Here is a 21,560-nt window from a genome sequence, read left to right on the forward strand (position 1 = left end):
TTCTGTGGGAGAGAAGCAAAGCAAGACAAACTGTAAAGAACATTGCATTATAGAACGTTAGTGCACACAGCTCAATAATGTGGCCGAGAAGCCAGCATAAAACAGTACACACTTTAGAAACAACAGTGCACAACTCAAAATGTGATCTTTAGTCTCACAGCACACTGAGAAAACAAGATAGAACAACCATTTCAGGTGTGATGGTTTCATTCTTGACTGATGTTAGGATGAACAAGAACAAAGTGTTAGAAGGAATACTTGAATTAATCACAGCCACTGGTAATTGTTTGCGGCCACACCCCAGTCCATTGTTTTTCACCCATGATGCCTCCCTATATAGCTTTCATTAGTCCTGCTACAATGGGAACTGTCAAGCCTGATCTGCCAGGCCAGGTCCCCTCCAGACACAAACACTAGCAACCCCAGACTAAATTCAGCCTACTTGGGTTTTGTCAGTGAGGTATAACTTGAATCCTGAAGCACAGTGAGCACGGGACCCACTTCTTTGTTTTCCTGATGTGCTTATGGCATCTATTGCTACAATAACAAAGTGATAGACAGAATGCAAGTAAATGGGTGACTAAACCTCAGCCACTAGCAATCAATGTTAGGATCAAAGCAAAAGTGAATATTTATTTAACTAAGGAACAAGAATCTCCCTGAGCAGCTACATGCCTTTACAGAGGTAAGGTGTCCGGCTTCAACATTCACAATAAAGGGGTTCATTTAGCGTCACAATTGTACATCTTTCCCATACTCCAACACACCAGGACCACTATGCACCTGCACAAAAATGACATGTTCTTAAATATTTTCCTCTATGTACCTGAGACCGTGAGTTCGAAGCTCTTTGCTGGCCCTTAATCTCTGCAGGTCGTCAACATCTCGAAATAAAAAGAAAACATTCTTGCACTCTGGGTGAGTCTCAAATAACCTTAAAAGTAGACAAACATATTCAGTTCAGTTAAAAAAAGCTATCAAAATAAAATCCATTTGTACAAATACTTACTTACAGTCTTTGCCAGGATATTATTACAAACTCTCTGATTACATGATAGAAATATAATGAAATGAGAAGTATTGCCCGGCATCAGATACTTAACAGCATATGTAACAAAAAGTAGGAAATCACTGCTATCATAAAATATCTTTCAAATTTACCATCCAAACGCACAGAGGCTTAAACAGGAATCGGCAGAAGGGAGTTTCCAATTGTGAAACATTGGGGTTGAGAATTATTCGAGTGAATTTCAAAAATACTCCATATTCACTCCTTTTTTTCTGCCTGAGGAATGGAAATTCGGAGTGATCTGCTGCTCCTTGGGTGGAAAAAAGTTCAAAGCTAAAAGCACAGTTGCTTTTAGAAGCATTGTTAGAGACTGTGAAATACATTGTCGGTAATGTTAAATACATGAAGGTAAAATACATTGCCCGGATCCCTGACAGTGCTCTTCCAAGCAACTTCCCCAGCCGGAAAGACTGAGTCCAGCTCTCTCTGCAGAATCCTTCTGGCACTCTATCAGGCAGACATCACACACAAGCTCCCGTGCTGGGAAAGTTGCTTTGAAGAGCACGGTCAGGGGTCGTACAGTGTAATTAACTTCATAATAACCATTGACTTGCTTGCATTGTCTGGTTGGACGCACAAAAATTCCTCATTCCATGCACTCCTAACTACATGAAACAAGGAATTCTGGCTTTGCAAGGCATAGCAGAGATTTTTTATAAAGCACATCTGCCACCCACAACTTTAGGTCTCAATATTTTTGTTTGGTATCCCTTAATTATCCCTTTTCATTGTCCTTGGATAAAACCAATACACTTTTGGGTAAATAGCAATACACTATCCTAATGTGGTGCAGCTTGGGTATTTTAAGTGACCCATTGGTAGTCATTAATTCCATCAGTCGAATTTGTACGTTTACATCCATGATTCTAGCCAGAAAAGGACCAGCTTTAGGTCTCTCAGAACCGGTATTAGCACCCAATTCCAACCTCAGCTGCTTCTTGGCTGCTGCCAAGCCCGATTTCAGAATGCCTGTTAAAAACCTTGTCTACAATCTGGATCTTTCTGACACCACCATATCGCCACTACTCACTTCTATAAAAGGGTGATGCAAAACTTGGCTCAGATACATCATTTATGATTTTCATGGAGGAACAGCTACGCCAGTTATTGAAACGTTTGGCAGCAGGTATAATTATAGTTATACTTATCTGGAGAAACTATAACTTGTGCCGGAAAGTAACTTTGGGCAACAGGTTAGAGTTTCTTAACATAAGTATAACAAAAAGTATAATTGCTGAAGTTCTATGGTTTGAATGGGTAAAACGTCAACTTAACTATAACATCCCTGTAACCTCAGTTTTTTTCAGTGAATGCACATCTAAAGAAAAATAAAAAATATGTATTTCTATTGTTGAAATATAAATATATACCTTTACAACAGAAGCCTTTCCACAAAAAAGTAAGTATTTTACATGTAAAAGTAAGCCCATTATATATGGCGAAGGCCATGCAGTTACAACTAGGTAGTTATATTTAGGACCTAGTTTCTATATAAAAAACATTTTTTTACTTGCTGTATCTTTGGCGCCGCTTGATGAATCTTCACAAAACTTTCCAGACAAATTTGCCAGTCACATCAGCTGCTGTCTTGAAAGTTTTGGGGTGATTCATTGGGGGGGGGGAGTAAAAGGGGGATCCCAAAACACTTTTTCCCCATTCAATTTTTCCATAGGGATTCTGAACAGCAATTGCGCTGAAACTACTGGACGGAATTACGCCAAATTTGGCAGTAAAGTATGCTTGGTCCAGAAAGCAACCTTTTTGTATTTTGCTGTGAATCTTTTCAGTGATTTTTTGGTAATTAATGGGGAAACAATTTGTATATATAGGGACGCGGATCCGTCGCACATCTGACGCCGACTGCCGCAAATCCACAAGCCACACAGAGGAGTGTGATTGGCTGGGTGCAAGTTGTTCAGAAAGTTGTGGCTGCCATTTTATTGACCAGCAACGGTGCTGGGGGATCGATTTTCTTTGAGAAATGTGTAAAAGGGGTCAGGGTAGAGGTACTCTGAGTCCATGGGGATAATGTCTGGGGTTTGTGAGGGATGAATTATGAGTTTTAAAAGGTTTTTGACGGTCGTGGATCCGCGACTCTATTGCAGTGCTCTGGGCAGCCCCTGTGCAACATAGCAACGGAGTTACGAACCCTGCTGATGAAAGAAAAAAATATATTTAAACACATACTGTCCCACACACACTGTCACATCCACTCACAGACACACTCAGTCACTCACACACCCACTTACAACCCCAGTTAGACGCTCACAGACCCACTCAAAAACTCATGCACCCACTCACAGACCCACCCAGACACTCATGCACCATCTCACATACCCATTGAGACCCTCATGCACCCACTCACAGGACTACTCAGAAATGTATGCGCCCTCTCAGGCCTTCAGGCACCCACTCAGACCCTTACACACCCACTGTGACACTGACACAGCCACTCACAGACACACTCTGAGACTCACCCACCCACTCACAGATGCACTCAGACACACACACACCCACTCACAGACCTACTCTAACACTCATGCACACACAGATCTATTCAGGCCCTCATGCACCCCCTCAGACTATCACATGCCCACTCACAGGCCCACGCACACACTGACGCACCCACTAAACACTGATGTACGTACTCTGCCTCCCATTCAGACGCTCTCACAGCCACTCTCACCCCCAGATACACCCTCTCACACTTATTCTCACCCCCAGAGAGGCCACGGCCAACTCCCGCCATGCACAACTGCAGGGTTCGGCTGCAGGTCAAGTCTTGCGGGCAACCTCCGCTGCGCACGGGCGAAGGCCATGCACAGTGCAAGGTTGGGTGCTCATAGGGGGTTGGCCTCAGGGCCTTGCCACAGGCCAGGCCCTTTGTCCAACCACTGCGACGCACAGCCAAAGGCCGTTCGTAGCAGTGTGTGGAGTAACATATAGTAAGGAAAATTGCTATACGTAAAAAAAAAAATAGAAATTCACTTAAAAAACAAAGGTTACAGGGATGTTATGGTTAGGAAATAGAATTGAAATAAACATAGAAATGCACTGGAAAAAAACAAAGGTTACAGGGACGTTATAGTGAGGCTCACATTTTAAACATTCAAAACCGTAGAGATTCAACAGTTATAGTTATCTCAAGTAAGTATAACTCGTACCCTAAGATAACTATAACTCGCACCCCCACCATGCACTGCTAATTACCCCACAACTTACGGCACTCATGACATTTTTGAAAACATCATTGATAATATCACTGTGATATCTGAAGTAACATTTTTGATAAAAAAACTGTGCATGGTGGGGGGCAAGTTATAGTTACCGCAGGGCACGAGTTCTACTTACTTTCAATAACTAACTGTAGAACATATACATATATATATATACATATATATATATACACACACACACATATATATATATATATATATTTTTTCCAAATGGCCCCCTCAAGGTGCGCTCCATCAAGTCGGTGCTCGTGTCAGGGATGGGCCAAACCATGTATACAATTCTCCACAAATTGACAAAAGTCAGGCACAGCACTCGCAGGAATCCTTGAATTTCTTTTTTATTCATTAAACAATGATCGATTTACACAAAACCAATGCGTTTAAACCAACAAGGTCTTGATCACAGTAAAAGAGTGATCCATTTACACACAATATATAGTCTTTCCCATTCCATAGCTTAATGGGGCATTCTGGGATATGTAGTCCTAGTATTTCCATATATTACACCAATTAATGAATTAATTTTTTTTAGCTTGCCTATTTCTTTGGCACCGTTTGACAAATCTTAACAAAATTTTCCAAAAAAAGTGCCCGGTGATTCATGTTGTGCATTGAGAGTTTCAGGGTGGTCCGCCGAGCGGAGGGGGGTCAAAAAAGTTGCTTTTTCCATGTTAATTCCCATAGGACCTTTGAACACAACTAAAGCCTGAACCACTGGACAGAATTACACCAAATTTGGCAGAAACCTAGCTTTTGGTACGCAGATTGTGCTTTCGCTTAAATTGGTGTAAATGTGTCCAGTAGTTTTTGAGAAATTTAAGGAAATCAAAATTTGTATATCTCATCTTGAGACTCCGCTTCTTCCGAGTCCATAAAATAAAAGTAAAAAAAAATAAAAGGTGCCAGGGTAGGGGCACCCTGACTCCTTAGCTCTGGTGCTGGAGTTCCAGAGGGACCCCGCCAGGGCATAAAAGCATTTTAAAAAAAAAAAGGTTTTGCCGTTAAATAGCGAATTTTGGGCCAAAAAAATACAATAAAAAAGGGCAGGCTCCCATGTTTTTTTTTCTAGAGCCTCTTGGGTAGGCCCGGTCCAAGGGGCAAGTAAAAAATAAGGAGGTAAATGTATTTTCACCAAGATCATTGTAACATTGAATGCATGCCTTTAAAAGCATGTGGTTACTTTACCTTGCAAATGCTGCTGTGAGAAAGGCTGCCGTTAGAGCCGAAACGTGACAGGATATTAATGTAGCTCTGTCTTTTGGATGTTTGATGTTTGGATCCTCCGTTCCTTCAATTAGCTGATGCCGCCCTGTAGGGTCATGGGCCCTTGTAATACAGAGACTTAGTATCTTGGATATATATATATATATATATATATATATATATATATATATATATATATATATATATAGGTTTATACTTACTTACATTTCTGTGGTAAAGGCTTTCATTGTAAAGGCAGAATTGTTGTTATAAATTTAATTGTAAAAGCCTGACATTTTGCCATAGCCCCTCACTCATATGTATTTCATTTGATTTATAGCACCTCTCATATCTATGTAGGTGTTGGCGCACCAAATATCATATGTGTAAATTAGTGTATAGGAAATATTCCATAACACAAGGTGTTGGATTCACATGTCACCGAGACTAGTAGGCATTTTTCAAGACTGCCTGGTCTGAAGAAGCACAAACCCAGGATTCAGGATATAATACAGTGGTTAGGGCTCACTGTACTAATAAGAATGTATTTCTACCCAAACAATTTTTTTAGCAACATTAGAATACTGAAAGACTAGGAAAAAACATACTGTTTTGTGATCTGCATGGTACATGTTCTTGCAGCAGGCATATTAACCCTCTGTTGTGCCTTAGATGAGTCAAAACTGCCACTAGACAAAACTCTAATCTCTCTACAGCAGAAACATGAATCACCAGTATTATCTTGACATTTTATAGTTGCCTGAAAACTGATGGATATCAGATGGGGACACAATGATCCCTGTGGCCAGCAGCTCTAGATTGGCATGAGGAGCCCTCCAAGTTGAATGCCGGGTCCAATAGCAATCAGCTGAAGGCAAGAGGAGCAGTGGCTTTCTCCGTCGCGAACAGGTGAACAGATGTAATTAATGTGCAGCCTTTGAAGTTCTAGACCCTGCTCCTCGATGATGTAGTGAACTGAAAATAGGGCAGAATGCAACACGACGACAGCTAGGCCGAGAAATCCCAATACAGCGCCAAAGCCTCAAGGGCTGGACGTAGAGTTGTGGCAGCAGTCAGCCGTGAAAACAAGTGTGCACTTCCACCATTGTAAACAGCTGAGAAGATAAAAAGTATTTTAGTTCTAAAGTAGAAATGTTTCTGGGTACCTCGATGATCTCAATAGATTAAGGGGCGCATTTATCAAAAAGTGCCCCTCAAGCACAGTGCAGCAAGTCAGGGAAAGGGCAGGAATGCGCCAAATGTAAAATAATGCTGCACATTCCTGCCTTTTCCCAGTGCTGGTGAACAATATTCTGCTAAATGCCAATGCAGGCACTCTTGCACCATGGTGCAAGGGTGCCTGCATTGTAAGCAGAGTTGTTTTTGGCAGGAAATGGCACCTAACTGCACAAAAACAATACTCTGAAGCATTTTCTTCTTTCTAAGTGTGCTGCATAATGCAGCACACATAGAAAGACTGACAAAAGAGGAGAAATAAACATATTTCTCACTGTTGCCTCTCCCCTGTGGGAGGTATAGCAGTTTTGGTGCATTCTCGGGTCTACCACTTATGGTAAATCTGCGAAAATGCAGGGGTGTTGTGTGGGAGCACCCACGCACCACCTATGCAACGCCTCCCTGGGACAGAGTAACCCAATGCAGTGATTTGCGCTGCGTTAATCTGGATTTGTCAAGCCACTCAGGGCCAAGCAAGGTGTCCTTACATGGCTTGATAAGTTGCACTTAAGGGTTGCATCACGCTTGTCCCTCATGGCGTGGTACAAAAGCGACGCAACCCCTACATAAATTTGCCCCTAAAGGTAGAATATCGGTACCAGGGCTAGGCATGGACAGCTGCCCAGGGACCCCTCCCACCCTATCAACATGCTGCCTCACATCAGTGCCTTACAATTAGTCTTACGCACTGCTCCTTTTGTTCTTCTCTCAGTTAATTAGCAACAAGGCTTGTCTCCTTGCTGGGAAAGAGGAGGAGGCCCTCCCTTGGGCCTCCCAGCTATAGTGTAGTGCTGTGAGGCCCAGGGAGACGGCCTCATCCCCTGGCCCAGGTAGGCAAGATACACTGTGAAGTTATGTGAAGCAATCAGGTCGTTTGAAAAGCACTGCAGGAAGTAGATTGTCACTTAGTCAGTGCCCCCCTCCTTTAACCCTTTCAAAGGCTATGCAACTCATTCAGCCCTTTAAAGACTAAGAAAGAGGTGCAAGGCCGGACTGGCCATAGGAGGCAACAGTCGTTTCCCAGGGAGACTGGAAGGGTGGGGGGGCCATCTTTGTCATGGATATGGAGGGGATGAGGGGGAGTGTAACTTCTTAGGTAGTCACATATGAAATGCAAAATATAGGGGGCCTCACATGTTTCCTTTCTGCCCAGGGCCCCACAAATCCTACAAGCAGCCCTGTAGAATACATATTTTCAGTCATAGGAAGACTAAGTTATAGGAGGATTTTAAATGGGTGATTGAACATAGTTGATAGCTGTGCACAGATAAGGAAACAAGTGGCGGTGGCATAGTTTCACACTTTAGATGGTAAATCTTTGCATCCTCAGAAATAAGCCCTTATTGTGTTTTTTGGCATTCTAACATTCAAACACTAATTTTATTACAAGACCGGAAGCTCATATTATGCGTTCTTTTTTTACTTTAATAAAATATGGCAGCCAAGAAAAACCTACAAACCCAGAAACCCTGGGAAAAAACTACCACATTACATCACACAGGGAACAACCAATGGCACGTCGAATATGGGCACAACTATCTTGACTAAAAGCAACAGGGCCTCTTTTCTTGCTGCTCGCAGTCAAGATAAGTACTCTGCTCGCCATTTCTTATTTATAATGTATTTTCTGTCATTGTGGTGATATATTTACATGCTTATGATTGTTGATACATGTTTCCTTACCGTTTGCGAGCCTTGCGCTCTTTATTCTCCTTTCCGAACGTTCGTAACACTTGTTTTTCCTTTCTGAGGCACTCCACCTCGTTCGGGTCCCGGTGTGGTGTGCTGTTCAACCACTCATGCGTTCCTGGTGCTGGGCCTCCGGCTTGTTTATTTATTTATTTATTTGTTTCCCCCAAGCAAAGGGTCGTTTCAGGCGCCCTTCATTGCCGCGTATTCCCTCAAGCACTGGGGGTGTTCCCAGCCGGTTGCCTCTATTCGGTTGTTCCGCCTCCGAGCACGCCCTCTCCAGCCCTTAGGATTTCCCTCCTCAGTTAACCCTTGCCTGTTCGGTTTTTCTTTTGGGAAACTTTAGTTTTGGTTATTCCTTTGTTTTTAGTCCAGTTTTTTCGTGATTTTAATTAATTTTGGGTTAAAACTATTTTCTCTTGTTATTTTTAATATGACTGGGGATGAACAGGCTCAGTCTTTGAATGATAATTTAAAATCCTTTATCAAACACTCTGTTCAACATGCAGTTTCAGTGTCTATGCTTGACAAGAATTTAGAAGCCTCTTTATCAAAAATGCTACAGGCCTCTGACGATGTCTCTTCTAAAAAGGAAATGAAACGTGCGGCACCCTCCTATGTACTTTCCAAAGGTGTTTCTATTAAATTTGGGCCTCCCACCCAAGAGGCGGATCCTTCAGGGCTCACTTCTTCCCCCTTAATATCCTTAACCTGAGAGATACGGACAGTGATGGGGGTGATATTCTAGGCGATGTTGCATCTCGTTCGCACATCAGTGATGATATCTCTAATCACTGGCCTTTGGAGAAAAGGCGTAAAATTTCTCCCAGTGCAATTTCATCTCTTTCATTGTCTGATGATCTTGTTGACCATTTTGGGGAACCCATGTTCGACCCTACGTTGATTCACTGCCCTAATTCTTCTGACTGGTTCCCTTCTGACCATGTCTCTGACTGTGATTCATTCTATTTGAGACATGCTTTGGATAAATCCCCTAGAAACAATTTTAAATCAGAGTTCCCTTGACCTTCCCTTCCAAGGTGGCTGATACCCCACTATCGATCCCAACATGTTGCTATTCTTCACTAAGTTTGGGAAGGATCACAAGAAAGGTGTCAATAGATCCTGGTCTAATTGCCAGGACAGACTTCTGGACCTAGTTGGTCCTTTAACTAGGATTTTGGATTTAGCCAAAGAGGTAAGGATAGAGGGGAGCCAAGTAGACCCTGAGCTTCTTTCAAATTGGGCGCAGAGAGCAATCTGCGTGCTGGGTAACGCTAATGCCTATATTTCCCAAGAACGACGCAAAAGTCTTCTGTTAAAGATTGACTTGAAACTGAGTTCTTTGGCATCCAAAGAAGAAGGTCCTAAAGCTGAAGGTCTTCTTTTCAGAGACTCTTTTATTAAGGAAATGAGTAGATACGTGTCTACCTTCACTTTTATTGACAAGGCTCAATCTTCTATGAAAATAATTTTTCCCAACGGGTTTTTGGCAGGGCCGGCAAAGGAAGGGGTTGATTTGCCAGCCGGTATACATCAAGAGGGCAATCCCTCAACAGAGGCTCCTTCAATCAAGGCTCCCAACAGGATTTCTACCAAGGTTACAAACCCCAGTTCTATTCCTGACGTTTCTGTGAAGCCTGCAACAGGGGATTTAAATCCAAGGGAGATAAGCTCGCAGGTAAGAACTTTCAGTTCTGGCATTCATCCCATAGGAGGCAGAGTAGCAAATAGTTTAAATGCTTGGTTATCTCTCACTTCGGATCCTTGGGTTATTCAAACCATCGAGGGCTATTGCATAGAGTTATATCAGCGACCTTTTCAGACTCATCTTCCCCAACCTCTTCATTTTTCGCAGGATCAGTTCCTTCTGGTTCAGGAGGAGGTACAAGCTTTATTAGTGAAGCACGCAATAGAAAGGGTCTCTTTTGACCATTCAGGTTTCCTCAGTACTATCTTTCTCGTCCGGAAAAAGAACAACAAACATCGACCAGTCATAAATCTAAAACTCTTCAACAATTTTGTGGTATACCACCATTTCAAGATGGGGACTATCCTTCATCTCAGAGATCTGCTGCTTCAGGGTGATTGGTTGGTCAGTCTAGTCCTTCAGGGCGCCTACCTCACGGTCCCATTCATCCCTCTTACAGGAAGTTTCTTCAGTTCCAATGGGAAGATTCTTTTTTCCAGTTCAAAACGCTCCCTTTCGGTCTTTCCTCAGCCCCTTGGTGCTTTACCAAGATTCTCAAGCCTGTAATAGCCTTCATCAGAGGTCAGGGGGTCAGACTCATAGCTTGTCTGGACGATTTTCTTATTATGGCTCAAGACAGATCTTGCCTCTTGACTCATCTGGATCTTTGTCAGAACCTTTTGTTAAGTCTGGGTTTTCTCATAAACTCTCAAAAGTCGATCCTTGTACCTGCAGAGTGACTCGAATTCCTGGGGTCATAGGAAACACAGTCAATTTGATTCTTCAACTACCTCAACAGAAGGTGGATTTGATAAAGAAGGAAATATGCCATGCTTTATCCATCCCTCTCTCTTCCCTCAGATCGATAGCTCGCTTGATGGGCCTTCTTTCTTCCTCCATTCAGGCCATTTTTCCAGGGCCTCTTCATTACAGAGCTCGACAAAGACTAAAAATCTGTCACCTTCGCAAGGGTCTAGCTGACTCAGACCCAGTCGTTCTGGATTCCGAATCCAGAGAAGAACGTCTTTGGTGGCTCAGTCACTTAGATGCTTGGAACGGGAGAACGATTTTCTCTGCTGCCCCAGATCTTGTCTAAGAGTCAGATGCAAGTCTGACAGGTTGGGGCGCAAGATGTGGTCAACTCTCAACTGGAAGTTGATGGTCCATTCAGGAGTCAACACTGCACATCAATTGTTTAGAGATGCTTGCAGGTTCCTTTGCCATCCAGTCCTTTATAAAAGACAGGGTAAAGTGCACAGTTCTCCTGAGGATGGACAACCTGTCTGCAGTCAGGTACATAAACCGGTTGGGCGGTACAAGAGCCAAACCTCTGGCTTTATTAGTCAGAAGCCTGTGGAAATTCTGTCTCCAGAGGAACATCTCGGTCAGGGCAGCATATCTCCCGGGCAAACTGAATGTGGTGGCTGACTGGTTTTCCAGGCATATTTACGACTCAAGCAATTGGCGTCTTCATCCTTCTGTTTTTATTCATCTTTCTTCCATCTTTGGCGTCATGTCAATAGACCTTTTTGCTTCTCGCATCAACACCCACCTTCCTTCCTCCTTCAGGAGGAGGCCGGATCCTCTAGTGATTGCCATGGTCGCTTTCCTTCAGTCATGGCCTAGTTTCCTTCTCTATGCATTTCCTCCGTTTCTGCTCATTGCCCGGGTTCTAGCTCAGGTTCGCAGACAACAGTTATCCTTGGTCCTGGTCACTCCTTTTTGGCAGCCCCGGCCTTGGTGTCCTACCCTATTGGAGCTAGCTTCGGATTTCCCAGTATTGATTCCTCCTTTTCCTGATCTGCTCTTAAACCCTTGGTGCTTTATCACAGCCTCGGTTTAGAGAACTCCTTGCATCTCATATCTTGGAGAGTTTTGGGGCTTCCTGGAGAACTCCGGGAATATCAGAGGAGGCTGTCCATTTTATCCAACAGTCCTGGGCTCCGGGCACGACAAATGTCTACATGTCAGCCTGGTTGGCCTGGTGTAGCTGGTGTTTGGACAGGGATTCAGATCCCATTTCATCAGATGTAACATTGGTGGTAAATTTTCTTGCTTCCTTGGCTTCTCAGCGTAGGGCTTATTGTACCATTAATTCGTACAGATCTGCGATCTCTTCGGAACATGTCAGAGTGGACAGAAGACCTATTGGCGAACACCCGTTGGTTGGTCGCCTTTTAAAGGGAGTAAGGGGCATATTTATACTCTGTTTGCGCCGGAATTGCGTCGTTTTTTTTTACGCAATTCCGACGCAAAACTAACTCCATATTTATACTTTGGCGTTAGACGCGTCTAGCGCCAAAGTCCATGGAGTTTGCGTCATTTTTTAGCGTGGACACCTACTTTGCGTTAATGATATGCAAGGTAGGCGTTCCCGTCTAAAAAAGTGACTCCGAGGCATGTGCGCCGTATTTACACTCCCGGGCAAAATTCACGCCCGGGAGTGGGTGGGTCAAAAAAAATGACGTCCAGCCGCTTTTGCGCCGTTTTTTAGCGCCTGGACAAGGCAGGCGTTATGGGACCTGTGGGCTCGGAAGGAGCCCAGAGGTGCCCTCCCATGCCCCCAGGGACACCCCCTGCCACCCTTGCCCACCCCAGGAGGACACCCAAGGATGGAGGGACCCATCCCAGGGAACTTAAGGTAAGTTCAGGTAAGTATTTTTTTTAAAAAAAATTTGTGGCATAGGGGGGCCTGATTTGTGCCCCCCTACATGCCACTATGCCCAATGACCATGCCCAGGGGACAGAAGTCCCCTGGGCATGGCCATTGGGCAAGGGGGCATGACTCCTGTCTTTGCTAAGACAGGAGTCATTTCAATGGGGGTTGGGAGTCGAAAAAAATGGCGCAAATCGGGTTGAGGCGAAAAATTTGCCTCAGCCTGACTTGCCCCATTTTTTGGCGCCCAAGCTCCATATTCCCCTATGCCGGCGCTGCCTGGTGTACGTCATTTTTTTTCACACACACCAGGCAGCGCAGGCGGCTAATGCCGGCTAACGTCATTGAATAAATACGGCGCCCGCATGGCGCTTCAGAATGGCGTTAGCCGGTGCCAATTTTTTTTTGCAAAACTGCGTTAGCGCAGTTTTGCGTCAAAAAGTATAAATATGGCCCTAAGTTTTGCTAAGCCTCCGGCTCCTAAATATAATGTTATGTGGGATGTTAATGCTGTACTTTGCCTTTTTATTGCATGGCCGGATAATGCTGACTTATCCCTCAAACATTTGTTTGCCAAATTGACAATGCTTTTGTGTTTGGTGTCTATAAGGAGAGTGTCTGATGTTAAAGCTCTGAATGTTTCCTCTTTTCGATATTCCTCTTTAGGTGTTTATTTAAAAATCAATAGGCGTAATAAGACTGATTTATCATTTGTGCATTACCCTTTTTCCCCTCTCAACCTAAATTGTGTGTTGGTAATTGTTTAAAGACATTTGTTTCTCAAACTGCAGATCTCAGAAGTATCTCCTCTTCCCAATTACTTATTTCCTTTCAGAAACCCCATAAGCCTGTGTCGGCCCCTACTTTGGCCCTGGAGGCCAATTTCTACTTCTTCGTTTCTGATGGACTCCTTTAAAGATTTCTTATCCGCCTTATTGACTTTGTATTTAGTTCTTATTTGGCTCTCTGAATCTTCTTGTGACTGACTCCCGCAAGAAAAGAGGGCTTGTTGCTCTCAGTCAAGATAGTTGTGTCCATACTCGATTGGTTGTTCCCTTTGTGATGTAATGTGGTAGTTTTTTCCCAGGGTTTCTGGGGTTTGTAGTTTTTTCTTGGCTGCTATAGTTTATTAAAGTAAGAAAATAATGCATAATACTCGCTTCTGTGTCTTTAATAAAATCTAGCCTTTCACACACCAAGGCTAGGAAAATATCAATTTTTCCTAAGTAAAAGAGGGACATATTTGCTTCCCTTTGTGCTACAATATGGTGATCTAAATATTAGTCTGAAAGTGAAGTATTCATTTGACCAGTGCTATTTCAATAACACATTGGAAAAACCATGAGTGTCCTCTAAAGGACACTACTTTAGAAACAGATACTTATATTTTCTTAATTCTGAATTGACTGGTGTAAATCACTAATATTTTTCTTACCTGTAATTCTCGGTCTGCATCTTTAACATCTACGTATATCTATTCATACGCTGTTGGTATTGTTTAGATGTGCAGACATCCGATTTTTACACGTGGTAAGAATGCAGTTGGCTATCTTTGCCCCAAAAGTATTTCTAAATACCAAAAAAACAGAAAGTCCTGACATATTCCTCTTTAAAGAAACTATTGCTCCACCACACCACCACACGGTGGCGCCAAATACCTGTGTTTTGATGTTTGGTAGAAAACATGGCTTCCAAATGAAGTGTTGCTTTAAGGATAATGGCCCAAGAGAGGCCCCTCAAAACCTGGGGCATCCCGTTAAACTACATTTCTAACATGCCTAGGTTGAAGATACCTTTTCCTAAAATTAAGCCAGACATCACATTCATTTTCAGTGGCGGTACACTTTCCTTTTTTAGGGTCGACTGCGCAAGTGCTCTGGCCCCTGTTGTAATCTCTCTGTGGGCTTTTAACCATGCCCATGTCACGGCCGTCATTTTCATTGTTCGGGAGCTTTGCCTTTAAAATTTGCTTGATTTTATTTCTGAAAGGCATTAATACTTCATGCCTTTTCCGGTGTTTAGCCCTCTTCGAGTGCACAGGCCAACAACTAAAAACATATGAGGCACCATGTTTTCAGCATGGTTTCTCTAGTTTACAATGCTGATAGCTCTAGCTCGAGCAAATGCGACACCAATTGCTTTACAAAGGTTTATGTTGAAGCTGTAAAACACGTATTGATGGCTTACACCCTCCCACTGCTTACGATTGTCAGGCTTTATTGTCTCTCTCATTTGCTGGCTTTCCCTTTTCCGCCTTTCTTGTGCTTTGTGGCTCTTTTGAAACATAGCCATTTTTATCATTGCTTTGATTGGCTGGCTATTATCCTTTCACAACTCACTTTCAGGGAACTATTTTTTTCTTTTTGCTTAAGCAGTCCATGAGACTGTGTGTGCATTCCAGCTCTGTATCTTCCCTGTGTTCTTTTCACCCCACTAAACAGACCTCCTCCTCAACCCCACCAGCCCCCTTCCTTTCTGTTGGTGTCTCCCTCATGTTGCAAGCTCTCTTTTGTGTGCTTATCCCCCTCCCAAACTCCCAGCCCCACACACTGAAAAATGTTCTTGCTATCGCATTCAGAACTTTTAATTTTATTAAAGGACATGGAGGCGAGGATTATGCTTCTTTTTCTATGCTTTATTCAATTTCAGGAGCCAATAAGAAAGACACTTTTATAAGAACTACAAATCCCATGAACCCACCATAACACATGAACAACCATAAAGACCAGCCCTATAAAACCTTCATGAATAAACGTCTCTTCCTCTTTCTTTCCACATAGACACAGTTAATGCACTGATGCCGTAAGTGTCACACAAAATAAACCTCAAGTCCAGATAAACAACAAAACTTCCGAACCAGGGCGAAGAACATCTCATCAACAAACTGGAAGAGGAAGAAATCCCAAGAAGGGATCCAGTCAATGAAAATTCAATCATTTGTCCTCCTGACCTAAAGCAAGAAAGAAGAAAAAATATAGCCATAAACACTGTCTTATGTAAAAACATACAGAGTTAAATCACACTTTAAAAAAAATAAAAATATTTATATATAATACAATGTTAATATCAGGGTGGGAAAAAAATGGAAGAACCACAATCAATATGCAAATATATACATGGAATCATGAAAGACCTAATGATGAAAATTCAAACAATGGGTGGAATAATACTTGCCTCCGTGTCCTTAATAGAACTGAAAATTCTAAATGCGACAGCTAGAAAATGTTTCATTCTATGTCAGGACCGGGGCTCTGATTATGCTAAGTTAAAGTCTTGCCATTACTACTGATGACACATCCAAAATAGGTTTATAATAGAACCTTTTAAACGTGGAATCAGAAGACCAATCTGCTGCGCTCAATATGTCTTCTAAACGAGATCCAAGGGCAAAAGATTTTGATGCCATAGAACCTCTCACAGAATGTGAGCCAAATTTTTAAACATCAATGCCAGTTTCTGACAAGATCCCTTTCACCCATCTAGCTAGAGTTACAGACAAAACTGGTCGAAATGGTTTATGAAGCGAAATAAGCAGTTGGCCTAACATATTGGAACGAAATGCAGCAGTAATTACTTAATAATCTTACAAGCATTGTAGCACAGGCCAGCTCCATAATGATGGGGAATTGGTTGTTCTCTCCAATATGGGGAGAGCAACACCATTTCTGCCTCTTGCTTCTGAAGATGTGCTGGGACCCTGGGAATCATTACAAATGGAGGAAATGCATTGGAGAGGAATGATGTCCAATTCTGGAGGAAAGGATCTGTCGCTCTTGCTCTCGGATCCGGACGCCAACTGAAGTACGTCGGGAGTTGAGTGTTCAGGCGTGAAGCGAAAGGATCGATAGTGCGCGGACCCCACTTCCGCATGACGGCTCTGAAAATTCGAGGGTGCAATCTCCAATTGCTGGCATCCCTCAAATGGCGGGAGTGCCAGTCTGCTATCACATTCCGTAGACCTGGAAGGTACTCTGCTGTCACCGAAATGTGGTTCTGGAGACAATAATGCCAAATTTCTTTGGCAATCTCCGTCAGTAAATGTGAACGTGTTCCTCCCAATTTGTTCACATACCGAACCGCTGAAACGTTGTCCATCTGGAGTAGAATGCAACATTTTGCTTTGCCCGCTGTGAAGCTGCGAATTGCAAAGGGACCCACTAAGAGCTCCAGGCAATTGATATGCAGTGAAAGTTCCTCCTGGGACCAGCGACCCCCAGTGGGTATTTGGCTGCAAGGAGCACCCCAACCCCATAGGCTGGTATCCGCCTCTATGACGAGGTCCGGGGAACAGGGGAAGATGGCTCTGCCTTTCCATGCTTCCATGTGAGTAAAACCACCAAGAGATTTCGATTCTCGCCTCTTCTGATAGGGGAACTGATTGGGAATAAGACAAGCCTTTGTTCAGGTGCATGATCTTCAGACGTTGAAAAGAACTGTAGTGCAGGGGGCCCGGAAAAATCGCCTGAATAGAAGAGGCTAGCAGTCCCACCAGAATAGCCAGGGACCTCAAGGATACATAGTATCGATTCTCTCTTATTGTTCCTCACCTTCACTTGGGGAAGAATCAATTGAGCCAAACAACCTAGAAATTCTATAGATTGTGAAGGGGTTAGAATGAATTTTTGGACATTGATAATAAAACCTAACTCCTGAAGGAGAGAGATCGCCCATTCCAGGTGAATCGTTTGGGGAGACTGGGACATAATTATTATGTCGTCCAAATAAATGTTCAGACTAACACCTCTGGCTCTCAGACATTCCACATCCAGTCTCATCAGCTTCGTGAAACACCATGGAGCAGACGAAAGACCGAAGGGAATAACCTTGAATTTGTAAATCTTTCCTTCCCACCGAAAATGGAGGAAGCACCTGTGGGGAGGAAAAATAGGAATGGACAGGTATACGTCCTTCAGATCTAGACGAACCATCCAATCTCCTATCCAAAGGTTGTCCCAAAGTAAATGGATCCCCCTCCATTTGAAATGCCGGTAAAGAATCCACTGGTTGAATTCTTTCAAATTGAGAACCAGTCTTGAGCCGCCTCCTTTTTTGTGTACCAGAAAGATGGGGCTCAAAAACCCTCAGAGATGTAGATCTGTTTCCTCTATTACATTCTTAGATAGAAGAAGCAAGAATTTCTTTTTGAATGAAAATCCGATCTGATTGAGAAAAATACAGCACGCTGGGGGAGCTGATTGATGGCGAGACTGAAAGAATTCTATCTTGAAACCCAGAATGGACTCTAATACCCAAGGATCATTTGACAGTTTTTGCCAATTGTGGAAGAAAAGTTGAGTGCGACTCCCTAAAGAAACCTCTTCCCACTGAATAATTCTCACTTGCAAGAGAGGAATCCTGGATGGTGGCAGCTGTACCCCTGAACCTTCCTCTACGAAAGTGGCCTCTGAAGGACCGTCTTGAAGCCACCTCTACCCCTGTGGCTTTGGAAGCTGTCTCCAGTTGAATTCTGATAACCGCGGCCGAACGGTCCCCCCCTGAAGCGTCCGGCCCAGAAAAAAAGAGGGCAAAGGGCTCTCTTGAACGAGCCCTGAAATTTATCCAAGATGGAGAAAGTGGCAACGAATTTAGACAGCTCTTTAAGAAACAGGGCTCCAAATTAAAGGCCCTGAGCCACAGGGCCCACTTCTGAGGATGCAAGATCTGCTAATTTAGGGTCTAGTTTCATCAGGATAGAACGGCGACGTTCATTTGAAATATCGCAGTTGGTATTGCCCAACAGGCAATTTGCACGCTGTGACCAGCAAATAAGGGTTTCCGTATCTGCTGTAGTGTTAGATTCTTTCACTTGGTAAGCCAGTTTCAGGATCTTTGTCAAGGAGCCTGACAAGTCTAAGAGCTTATTCTGACAGGATTTCCAAGCTCTATTAATTCCCTTCTTAGGGTCTTTTGTATACTTCTTCAGATAAGTTACCATGGATGGATCTACTTTCTTAGTCTCTGCTACCTTGTCAGGGAGATCCGGTCTGGGGCATTCCGAGTGTAAACGGGCACGCATCTCCTTATCGAACTCTTGTCTAATGTGATCTTTCACATAGTCTGTTACTTGAGGGGGAGGTATCCAAGCCGTAGATCTGGGATGGATAATTTCTCCCAATTCAAATGTCAAAAGCTTTGCCTGTTTATTGGCAGAGGTATGATGGGTTTTCGCCTTGCATTTGCGTGGTGGTTGCAAGTCGCCTTTGGATGAACTTCGAGAGGAGGAAGCATCGGAATCCTCTGTTAAACCATCTGCACAGGGTTCTGAAGACATACTGCAGGGGTGCTCATTAGCCAAGGAAGCTGCTAGTTTCTTGAAGGCTTCAGAGTGAATTTCTTTAGAGGGCAGTGTTGTAGACCCTTCAATCATGCCCCCGGCGGGGGGAAGCCAGCCTTGTTACTGAGCAAACCCGTAAAGGTGATGCTTTATTGGGGTTATAGCCTTAGCTAAGGCATCATGAATGGTCTGGTGCACTCCTGCATAAGATCTTGTTCAAATGAACTAGTGTGCATTTCTTCAAAATAATAGTTCTCATCCCCCTCCTGATGCTCTTCATACATGGTTGGCAAAGGGTTACTCAATCTGCCCCAGAGTAAAATGATGATCACTACTGTGAAAAGGGGGAGGATAAAAGGGGAGATTATAATATAGAACCCCAAATCAGATGAGCAAAGCTGACAGACTGTGGAGGGAGCACCTGAAAGAAGCTCCAGGCAAAGCCTCTAATAATTTTACAACCCTGACAGGTCAGTCTGCCAGGGCGTTCAGTGGGAGCAAGGGGGGGGTTTCGGCCTTGTATCGTGCAAGTGCCTTCAGGGAGGTAGGTAGGCACAGATGCACACTTGTGTCCGATTGCGCTGGAAATATTCGGAACACGAGAGTCGGCAAACCCTCAATAAAGAGGAAACTGCTCGCCAGCTCGCGTGCACTCCAAAGCGCGCCCTGCCATTATAGATATAAAAAGAGGACTGCACGGCGAGGCCATGCGGTCCTTGCTCCCATAAACGAAACTCCTGCTCCACTACAGACGCGGGCGGCAAGCCGCATCCAAAGCGTCTACCCAGTAAGAGAAATAAGCGGTGCATCAGCAGCACGCAATTATAAAAAAAGACCACTAGCAATAACGAATATATAGGATCGCGCTAAGGCAAAATGACTTAACTGCGGAGCAGCAAAGAAAGAGGAAGAGACGTTTATTCATGAAGGTTTTATAGGTGCTGGTCTCTATGGTTGTTCATGTGTTATGGTGGGTTCATGGGATTTGTAGTTCTTATAAAAAAGTATTTCTTATTGGCTGCTGAAATTTATTAAAGCATAGAAAGAGAAGCATAATCAGAGCCTCCGGTCCTGACATAGAATTCTTCATAGTCCGCCTTTGCTAAGATAGCGCCCTGGGAGAGAGCAGAGAGAAATTTGGTGCCCTTTCTGATGGCAGTGAATTAAATAAGGCTGCAGAGGGGGTCCCTTTTTTGCTCATTGGCCAGTAGCTGGATGAGCAGTGACTGGCCCCTGAACACAAACATCCCAGGACCTCCCCCAGCTCACCTAAATCACAGATGGTTTCACATAGATGATGGTTTTGTTGCTGCGTCAGCAGGGATCAGAAGGTGAACGGAGGGCAAGGGAGGGGGCTAAAGGTGTGTTAAAAACATTGCCTGTGGTAGGATAATGAAGGACTAAAACCACTTTAAACTGGCAAATCAGACAGAAACGGACGGCCATGCACAAGACCGTAGGAAGATGAGAAGGGTGCTGCTGTTGGCATAACCTAAATGCTCACAGCTCCATGCGCCCCTCAACATACTGGCGCCCTGGGCCTCGGCCCAGCTCGCCCTTGCTAAAGGCCGGCCCTGCACTTAATATTGCTTTTTAAGTTGTGTGATTTTACCCTCAATGTTGCTGTACTCTCACCCCCCAGGTTGTTCTCCCTGGTGTTCAGCTTTTCCCCTTCCCTCCTTCCCAACACTTCCCACCACTCCCCCATTGCCCCAACTCCCACCAGCTTTTTTGTTTTAGAAAAATAAATATATATTTATGTTTCTTGATGACGACCAGGCATCAAAATGCTGTGCCGTAATGCCTTTTTTTAAAATTTACGGTTCCACCTCAGTTCGCTATATTAAAAAAAGGCACATCACATAATTTGTGGGCGCACATACATAATGACACATACACAACCTACAAAATAATTCTGCTGCTGTGGCAACATCATTGCACATTTATGCTTTGCTTTTTATTTTATTTTGGCCACGCTGTACAGCATCATTTAAAGGCATTACGACCAATTGCTTTGCATGTGCTGTATTACGCGTAATGATGTCAAAACAGTTGGTTACGGAATGAATGATGCAGTTTCGTAAATTAAATGTAGTTGTAAGTTCAGGATGTCACATTCCTTCTTTAGTAAGTCTGAGAACACCTCTGTGGTAAGTAAGCAAGTTATAATTTATCTGTAACATTTGCATACAGCATTAACTACGCTATTTTGAGATCAAATACTAACCAGGAAATTTCTAAAACTGTTTCACCATTCCGGGGGTGATAGACCAATGTCGCTTCTGGGTGAACCCCACCTATACCCTTGCTGCTTAGTAGTGTCACCCAGGGTGTTGGGCCTCTGTTGCTTCTTGGTTAATCTCACACAAAGCACAAACTAATTGCTTAATAACTGTACATTCTGTGGGTTGGACCTCTGTCACCACTCTACGGACTCCATGTAGCTGGACCCACGCACTGGATACTGCTTGATGGTCTCAATTAAAGGATACTGATCTCTCCTGAAA

At 43.6% G+C, this 21,560-nt stretch overlaps 1 protein-coding gene across 1 annotated transcript in view; it reads right to left on the reverse strand.

Annotated features, from left to right (window-relative positions):
- LOC138260273 (neuroglobin-1-like) overlaps nt 1-21,560 on the reverse strand; it is a 100,973-nt gene that overhangs the window by 47,544 nt on the left and 31,869 nt on the right. The window contains exon 2 of the mRNA XM_069208605.1: nt 827-934. Coding sequence (XP_069064706.1) covers nt 827-934 — 108 coding nt within the window. The remainder of the gene's footprint in view (nt 1-826; nt 935-21,560) is intronic.

The sequence above is a fragment of the Pleurodeles waltl genome, chromosome 9 (genome assembly GCF_031143425.1).
Source record: "Pleurodeles waltl isolate 20211129_DDA chromosome 9, aPleWal1.hap1.20221129, whole genome shotgun sequence".
Lineage (NCBI taxonomy): Eukaryota > Metazoa > Chordata > Amphibia > Caudata > Salamandridae > Pleurodeles > Pleurodeles waltl.